The 9,837-nt window shown below is 36.5% G+C and overlaps 1 protein-coding gene across 2 annotated transcripts in view; it reads left to right on the plus strand.

The window, feature by feature from the left end:
* Positions 1-9,506, plus strand: part of MED23 (mediator complex subunit 23) — a 43,946-nt gene extending 34,440 nt beyond the window's left edge. For both annotated transcript variants that reach the window (XM_044248797.1, XM_044248805.1), the window contains 7 exons: positions 541-777; positions 1,729-1,894; positions 2,684-2,756; positions 3,780-3,994; positions 5,115-5,235; positions 6,191-6,322; positions 8,372-9,506. In XM_044248797.1, the coding sequence (XP_044104732.1) occupies positions 541-777; positions 1,729-1,894; positions 2,684-2,756; positions 3,780-3,994; positions 5,115-5,235; positions 6,191-6,322; positions 8,372-8,524 (1,097 nt within the window). In that variant the 3' untranslated portion in view covers positions 8,525-9,506. The remainder of the gene's footprint in view (positions 1-540; positions 778-1,728; positions 1,895-2,683; positions 2,757-3,779; positions 3,995-5,114; positions 5,236-6,190; positions 6,323-8,371) is intronic.
* The last annotated feature ends 331 nt before the right edge of the window (positions 9,507-9,837 follow it).

Consider the following 9,837-nt stretch of genomic DNA (forward strand, 5'->3'; position numbering starts at 1 on the left):
CATCCACATGGTAGAGAGGGGTATGCAGTGAAAAGTAGTTAACTCCATCATGACCTCTAGCTGCCCAGTTTCTTTTTCTGTAGGAGACCACTGTTATCAGTTTCTTGTGTATCCTTCCTTAGATATCCTGGGGTTAGTTTTTTTTCCCCCACAAATAATATAGGATATACACGTTGTTCTGCACATTGTGTTTAATGCCTTTATAATGTGTTAGGATTGATTATTTTATATCAGTACCTAAAAAACTCATTCGTGCCACACATGCCATGATTTACCTTGTTTTGACCTTTTGGACTATTCGAATCTTTCTGCTAGTATAAGCAGCATTGCAGTGGATATTCCTTTATATGCCATGTATATATTATTAGAAGCCTTCTGCCTTGTCCTAAAATAAAAATACTCATTGTATGCCATTGCCCAGCATGTGAAATAGTTTCATGAGTTTCTGAGCTATTTTTTGGTAATCTTGAAAACAGGGGTTTAGTTTTTCATTGTGGGTGACCAGATTAACATTGTGATGATGTGTTTTCTTCTTGGCAGATCGCCCCGTGACTTATTTATATAATACTCTGCACTATTATGAAATGCATCTGAGAGAACGCCCACATCTCAAGCGAAAGCTTGTCCATGCCATCATTGGCTCACTCAAGGATAATCGACCACAAGGCTGGTGTCTAAGTGACACATACCTGAAGTGTGGCATGAATGCACGGGAAGAAAATCCTTGGGTCCCAGATGACTCCTACTATTGCAGATTGATTGGCAGACTAGTAGATAATATCCTTTTCATTGTGATTTTTCCAGACCCTTCAGAAATAACTAAATGTGGATTTGTGAGAATACATATTATCCTTTCAAGGTAATATTTTTATATATTCCAAAACTTCAGTTCTTTTTTTGCAATTATTTTTATTTTTACTTTTGTAAAGATTTTGAAACCTTAAATTAGCATCAAGTTAGCTGCCTGATAGGCACGCATTCATTTCATTAAATTTAATATCTAAAAAATAGACCTTATGAGGCTGTTTCAAAGAAAAAAAATTATATTCCTAAAAAAAAAAATACTCTGTATTATAGTAAATGTATCTGTTTGCTACTGGAGAACATAGAATTTTGTTGCTTTAAATAAATCCTTGAATGCTTTTTAAAAATATTAATAGATAATAAAACTTATATTCTCTCTTTTTTAATGGAAAGGCTGCTATATATGTATTTTTATTTCTTTATTTTGATTTCATGTTTTAAGTTATTAGCACAGTATGCTTATCATGTTTGTACATCATGCTACTGTTTTGTGATTTGTTTTGCTACATGAAGGCATTTGTTTCCTGAAGTAAAAGAATTCCTCATTATAAAGTAATCTTCTTATCAACTGTCTTATAACTATTAAAAGAAATGGGTGGATGCAGCCTGGGGCTACTCTTGTTGCCTCTCTAGCTATCTTGTCACAGTTACAAAACCACAGGTATATAAGAGCAACCATTTATAGCTGTGGTTAATCACATGGTTGCTGTCAATACATTTCAATTATGTCAAACTAATGTGTGTTTGGTTCCTATTATTTGCCTCTTAATTTCTGTTCAGTCACTTCTTGGGGACTTATAATCAGATAAATTGGTAATAAAATGAGATGTTTACATGGGAAACACTTTTAAAACTATAAAGCACTACAGATGTGAGCCGTTAATCTCAAAATAAACAAACAGTTATAGCTTTAACCATCTGCACCGATGGCTGGCAAATCTCCTGGTCCATTCCCAAACTGTGACTGGAGATTCAATGAGTTTCCCAACCCAGCTGCGCATGCACTGCATGTTACTTGTGTGGAGCTCATGGCCTTGGCCGTTTCAGGTGAAGATGTTGGAAATGCTCTTCTAAATGTCGTCCTGAAAAGGTATGTATCCTGTTTCGTGCAATAACATTCATTGTTTATTTGTTAAAAAAAAAAAAAAAAAGAATGATATTTTATTTGGAACTGTTAGACAAACCTGTTGTCCCAAGGCTGATGCATATGGAATAGTAACTGTCTTTTGGTCCCAGATTTTATCTTTGTGATATAGATGTAATGGAGTGAGCCCTGGACAGGGTCAGAAGACCTGGGTTTGTTCCTACCTCTACTCTTCAGTAGCTATTTGACATTTAATAAAGTTAGGAATGTTAACATCTCACTGAAGATAGCCTTCAAGATTCCTTTCTTGAAGATCAACAAAAAGTAGAGGGTAATGATTGGAGAAGTATAAATAAGTATAAATAAGTAGAAATAGTCTAAAGGAGACAACTAAGAAAAGCCTTACTTAGCTTTTGGGTATGTTAAATTTTTACTCAATAAAAATCCAATATAGTTTGTTTGTTTTTTTTTAAGATTTTATTTATTTATTTGACAGAGAGTCAGCAAGAAAGGGAACATGAGCAGGGAGAGTAAGAGAGGGAGAAGCAGGCTTCCCACTGAGCAGGGAGCCCAATTCAGGGCTCAGTCCCAGGACCCTGGGATCATGAGTCAAGCCAAAGGCAGACACCCAATGACTAGCCACCCAGGCACCCAAAAAAAATTCCATTGTAGTTTTATTGAAGTAGGTCAGTTGTTAGCCCTGAATTATATGTATTCTCAAAGTAAGATCCATTATCAACCATATAAAAATATTTTTGTAATTTCACATTTTTAATTTTTTTTCTTCACTTTTAGTCAGCCATTAGTGCCAAGAGAGAATATTACAGCATGGATGAATGCAATTGGACTGATCATCACTGCATTACCAGTGAGTTAACAACTGTGATTTATATGTAGTAATGGAATGCAGTTGTCCCTGTTGGTCACAAGAATAAGATGCATGTAAGATGGCCTGTACAAGGACATCACACAATTAAGTGTTTCCATATTTTTTAAGTTTTTATGGTATTACTGCTTCAGAAACCTACGGTGAGTATTTTGTTTGCCTTCTCCCTGAGATCTAAAAACCTACCTGACCTATGAGTCCCTGCATCCTTTGGTCCCACCTTATCTATCCAACTTTGCTTTGACATTAAAGTCTGATCTACTTTTGACCACTTAACATGTTATGTATCTAGAGGCTTTGCTCATGCAAATAGCTCTTGTTGAGATATGTTTTAAGTACTTCTGATGTGTTGCATAATAAGACATGCAGAACCCCTTTCCTTCTGTCAGTTTTTCTAAAGCTTATTCATTCTTTGCCAGCTTAGGTCCTGCTTCTTCAGTGAGCCATTCCCTGACCTTCCCTCATGTGAAGTCCCCCTTCTGTGACCTCACCTGTGTCTACTCGGCACTACACAGTTGACTGTTGCAATTATCTTTTAGTGTCAGTAACACTGTCTTAATCCTATGCTCTACAGACTTGATTATTCACCTCTCCAAATCGGTCATTTTTTTCCTTATATGCCTCCAAAATATATATATTTATTTCTGAGTTATTTATGTGTAGTAGTGTTGTCTATATAATAGGTATTGGTAAAAGCAATTTACTGTGTAGTAAATGAACTAAACGATACAGATACAGATACTAAATGAACTAGGCAGACACATGTATACAGCCCTCTTAACTCACAGACACTATCCCCAGGTTCTTGTTGACTTAATTTGACTTCGATGAAGACACCCACTTTTGCTTTCAAATCTCCGTTACACAAGACAACATGCTAGAGAAGTAAAAAACTTTAAAGAACAACAAAGTGCCATGAGTTTAGGCTTTGGAGTAGGATATTGGAAATGGGGTGGAATATCTGATGACGGATATTTTTCATCAGGCTTTCCTCTGATTTTAAAGGAACCATATTGGATTGTCCTGCATGATCGAATTGTGAGTGTTATCAGCAGTCCCAGCCTGACATCCGAGTCAGAGTGGGTTGGCTATCCATTCCGCCTCTTTGACTTCACTGCTTGTCATCAGTCCTACTCGGAGATGAGCTGCAGCTATACGTTAGCTCTCGCACACGCTGTGTGGCACCATTCTAGCATTGGACAGCTCTCTCTCATTCCCAAGTAGGTATTGTGATCTCGTAAGTAAACTGGACCTTTTTCATTTTGTGTTTATTAATCTCATTTACACAGGAGGTATATATCTCAGTAGAGTAACTTTCAAAGTGAGTTTTAATTAAGTAGAGTTTCTAGATAATGAGAAAGCTCTCATATTTCAAAATTGTTTGAAAAAATTAATTTGTATAGGGGCGCCTGGGTGGCTCAGTGGGTTAAGCCTCTGCCTTCAGCTCAGGTCATGGTGTAGTGGTCCTGGGATCAAGCCCCTCCATCAGGCTCCCTGCTCAGTGGGGAGCCTCCTTCCCCTTCTCTCTCTGCCTGCTGTTCTGCCTGCTTGTGATCTCTCTCTCTGTCAAATAAATAAAATCTTAAAAAAAAAAAAAAGATTTAAAAAAATTAATTTGTATGAGCAAAAATAGTCTGGCATCTAGTTTTCCATTACAGTTTCAGGAGGTTTAGTCAAATGCATGCTTTTTCCAGAATATATCCCAAAAGCTGCATTTTGAACTGAATAATTCATAATAGCTATTTTCTGATTACTTTTCTTGACTATAAAATTGGTAGTAATTAGAGTCAAATTTCTTGAGAATGGCATTTATATTAGATTGGTTATTCTCTTTTTTATTTCAAATACAGGTTTTTCCTGCTATTCAAAAGTAAAGTATTCCTGTGAAACCTTCCATAAGCCAAAATGACATAAAGTGAAGCACATCCCGCCCTTTCTGAAAGTTCATGTCATACCAGTTTACTTGTACAGAAAACCTACATTAGTACCTTTTTGATAACCTAAAGAAAACCAAAGAGAATTTTTGCTCTTACGAGAAAAGCCATTGCTATAATAATGTAGGCCTTTTGTAAAAGCAAAGTGGCATAACACAAATTTTCAGAAAGCAGGCAGGGGATACCTGTAGTTCACATTCAGTACTTTTACTGTTGAGAATGACTCCTCAATCTGAAGTTATTTATTTTGATAATCAAAGGAAAACCATAGCCAGTGTGAATGTAAGATTAATTAGAAAAATTACAAATTTTAGGAAATGCCTGTGTAGGCTGTATCAACAAAGTTCAAACAATTCAGCTGATTTGAGGTGACAAGAAATTTCTATTTCTAATCTTCAAATTTTAGGTTTCTCACTGAAGTCCTTCTTCCTATAGTGAAGACTGAATTCCAGTTGCTTTACGTGTACCATCTTGTGGGACCATTTTTACAAAGATTTCAGCAAGAGAGAACACGTTGTATGATAGAGGTAAAATATAACCTGTGTTGTCTGTGATAAGATTAAGTTCTAAAAGATCTATTGATGTTTCTTTCCCGGGGTTTTCCAAACTGTATATCATCATAACCATTAGTAGAGAAATTAGTTTAGTAGGATCTAAGAACAATTTAAGGGATTTAGTGTGCCTGTGTCTCTACTGAGTTTGATGTGGGATGTATTAAATTGGAAATGCAAGGGAAATACTCATTCTTAAGGCTGAAAAGAAAGTTAAGGTTGGAGAAGTGCATTTGAGAGCCTGCACTGTAGTACAGAGGAATTAATTAAAATCATGGGAATGGATAAATCAGTCACCTAACAAGAGGACAGAGAAAAGAAAATGAGACAAGAATAGAACCTTGAAGTCTGAGCCAACACATGGAACCAAGAAGATACAACGTAGAGTATCCCTGAGACTGCGGTTATCTCAGATATTGAGAAATGGTTTCTGGAATGGAAATCGTCTCTCTCTTATATTTTAAATGACATTACTGAGTTATGAAGAGAAATTGCATTTAAGCCCTATTAGGGGACATTTTGTAGCACTCTGTATTCTTTTGTAAATGCAGACCATATCAGGGTGCCAGGGAGACTCAGTCAGTTAAGCATCCAGCTCTTCATTTCAGCTCAGATTATGTTCTCGGGTAGTGGGATCAAGCCCCATGTTAGGCTTCCTGCTCAGTGGGAAGTCTGCTTGAGATTCTTTCCCTCTGGTCCTCCTCCTACTCACATGCACACTCTCACATACTTTTTTTTCCTCTCTCTCTCTCTCAAATAAATAAATCTTTAAAAAAAAAAAATGCAGATCCTATCATCTAGCCCATCAGTGACAGTTCTTCAACAAACGTGTTATCCCTGTGTTAGTCTTATTATGGAGTCCCGCTACATCATTCCAAATAATTGAACCTTTTTTGCCCACTTAAATAATTTTATATTATTTGTTAAATAGATCGGAGTGGCATTTTATGACATGTTGCTGAATGTAGACCAGTGTAGTGCCCACTTAAATTACATGGATCCCATCTGTGACTTCCTGTATCATATGAAGTATATGTTTACTGGTGACAGCGTAAAAGAACAAGTAAGTTAATTATCTTTTAATGATGTTTAGTTTAGAAGACTTCAATATATGATGATAACTTTTGAGTACTTTTGTTTTTTTTTTTTTTCTTTTAGGGGAAAGGGTTGATATTATACCTTTTTAGACTACATGAACACATTATTCTGCATATATAATTCAAGTACTAGTGAATATATGTTATAATTTCTCACACTTTTTCGCCTTGATATTTGCAACAGGTCATCTGAAAAAGACTTGGGTGGTTGATTAACAGTAATCTCATTAGGAAGAAACAGTACAGAATGGCTACGTTTTTAAGACCAGAGAGGTGCTGTGTAATGAGTGAAGAAGAACCCACTTTTCCCCATAGTGACTAGGGTACACTATGGAGACATTGGACAAATTACAGCATAACTAGAAGATGGAAGCCAGGGGGATCAAAAGAATAATTCATAAAGGGTATTTGAAGGAACTGGAGGTACTTAACTTGAATTTTCAAAGTCCCAGGGAATTATACATGTTCTCACTATTTGGAGGGTTGCCATTTGGAACTGGCATTAGATTTGTTCTGTGCCACTTCAAAAGGCCTATAAACTCCAGTGAAGTTAAAGGGAAGCACATTTTGACTCAGCATATAAAGAGCCACTTTCTGGTAAAGTCGTCTGTAAGCGGAAAGGGCATCGTAACTTGAATCATGACTGTGTCCTATCTGTGGGAAACAGAAAGAAGGTTGGCTCTTTTAGAAGGGTGGACGTAGGGCAGATAGGTGAGGTGACTTCCCCTCCATACTTTAATGTTATTTCTTTCTCTGGCAGGAAAGGAAGGTAAACTGAGGTATAAACTTATGAACCTCAGTCTACTGGATTCTTTCCTTGGAGCTAGGGACATGGAGTGGGGAGGATGTTCGCGTCTTTATTTCCTCAGCAGGATTGTCAGAGTTCTCTTAGTGGAAACCAGTACAAAAATGTTTGATTTAGCATATCCTTTGTATTTGGGCTTGAGAAACTTTGACACAAGGGAATACAGAGAGGAAAAATTATTGAGCAGCTCTTTCCTGGTAAGGTCAAAGAGCATTTGAATAAAGCTAAGAAAGCCATGGTACTGCTTGCTGTTTTATCTTTTTAAAGTATTTTAAGTAAAAGTAGATCTAATATTATTTTGTTTGAATTCCAAGTATAAATCAAAACCAAAAAATTAGATTTGTAGATAAATGTTACAGACCTAAGTTATTCAAAGAACTTCAAAATATAATCATGATTCATGCTTCTGTGATGATGGCATTTTAAAGGATGGTGAACTGGGTCCCTGGGTGGTGCATTCGGTTAAGTGTCCAGCTCTTGGTTTCAGCTCAGGTTACGATCTTGGGGTCTTGAGACGGAGCCCTGTGACTGGCTGCGTGCTCAGTGTGGAATCTGCTTCAGAGTCTTTCTCTCCCCGTCTGCCCCTCCCACTTGTTCTTTCTCTCTCTCTCTCAAATAATTAAATCTTAAAAAAAATATATCAAAGAAAGAAAAAGAAAAGGATGGTGAACTGGTTGGATACATAAAATTTCCAGTGTAAACTATATTAGCTTTTGACAGTGGGATGACTGGCTAAGTAGGTGAATGAGTATGTTTTTGTAAATGTGGACATACATAGATTATATGCACACATATAATGTGTGTGAGGGAGAACACATTTTTTTACTCATGTGAGAGAGAAATAATTGTATTTGCTTTTGTTAAAATATAAAACACTGAAAGAAACTTCTCATCTAGCCTATTCCACTACCTAGTTTATTATCTCCAGATAGAAGTAAAGCACTTCTTTAAAGGTGGGAAATTAAAGTTCTCAGGTTGAAATTTTTTTTTTTAAAGATTTTTATTTATTTATTTGACAGATCACAAGTAGGCAGAGAGGCAGGCAGAGAGAGAGAGGAGGAAGCAGGCTCCCCACTGAGCAGAGAGCCCGATGCGGGGCTCCATCCCAGGACCCTGGGATCATGACCCAAGCCAAAGGCAGAGGCTTTAACCCACTGAGCCACCTAGGTGCCCCTGGTTGAAATATTTTTTTAATGTGTTTATTTCTTAGGTAGAGAAGATTATCTGTAACTTAAAACCAGCTTTAAAACTCCGTCTTCGATTCATCACACACATTAGCAAGATGGAACCAGCTGCCGTGCCTCCACAGGCCATGAGTAGTGGGTCTCCGGCACCTCAGGCGAATCAGGTGCCAGGGTCTTGACCAGTAACTCCGTGAAGTCCGGGTGTATGGTGGTGAAAATGGAAACACATTTGTCTTTGAAAGTGGACTCAAACCTGTTAAATCTGAACATGGTCATGCTACATAGTGGTGTAGTAGAAGCAGTGATGTTCAGATTGTTTTATTTTGATTCTAATGATGAATCTATTGATACTTTATAGCTCCCATCTCCCTATCTATATTTTTGTCTCTAAGAGATCAAGTAAGCTACGTGCTGCTCATAGCCATAACAGTTCATTGGATCTGCCTAGGAATATGGAGGTGTCTGTGATCAAATGACTTTTGTAGATACTTCCAGTCTTTACTATTCTAGCCACTGGTCTTATTTTCAGTTTTTATTGTTAATGACTTCAGTCTTCAAATACATTGTTTTAAAGGCACCAAACATGTAAAATAGTTATCTGATCATTTTATACATAAACCTCTTGGTGTATCTTTGGGATAAGAGATTTTTGTCAAGTGAAGGACTCTGGATTTCATTGCATTGCAGGAGCACAGTTTCATATTCTTTTAAAAATGACTTAAAAATGTTACCATAGGTTTCCAAAGAAATGGGTTAATGTTTCTATCAAGGCAGATTGGCAAGTTTTTGTCTTTGCTGTGGACTCAAACTTACTGTATGAAATGAGTTGGAAGCCTTGTAAGAAAATACCATAGAAACGCATAAACTTAATAAAATCGTGCTTAAATGGTGCTCTCCAATCTCTGTTTTTAAAAATAAATTATTTTCTTTTCCAGGTTGACACTTTCATCTAGCCAATGATGCAATTCTTTAAATTTTTATAATCTTAAAATTTTTAAGTATTTATATTTTTAAATATAGTATACATTTTGGTTCTTTAAGGTTTATCAGATTTTGAGAGACAAACTGTTAATTTGGGGAGGGGGGAAATGTCATTAAGATTGTAAAAGCCTTGAAAAGTAAGTAAAATCTGTTTAGTGAATAAACTGATGACTTACTCAATCTGAGTGTCTGCTGTGTTCCAGGCAGTGCGCTGACTGCAGAGACTGGGCCGTTGCTATGGGAGGTACGCTACAGTTGGTGATTGACATTGGCTTGGGACTTAAGAGTTACTGCTTTTTTTTTTTTTTAAAGAATCAGAGAAGTTTGAACTCTACTTCAAATCTTTATATCCAAATACATCCCTCTTAGACCTTTGTTTTCCTTGTGGTTCATATTATTCTGATTATTAAATCTTTATTTGCCATGCAAGTCCAGCTTAAAATTTCTATAACAGTATAAGTAATTTCTCTGTGTTAATGATATTCTTAAAATTCTCCAGAAGTTTAATGCT

This window comes from Neovison vison, chromosome 1 (assembly GCF_020171115.1).
Source record: "Neovison vison isolate M4711 chromosome 1, ASM_NN_V1, whole genome shotgun sequence".
NCBI lineage: Eukaryota > Metazoa > Chordata > Mammalia > Carnivora > Mustelidae > Neogale > Neogale vison.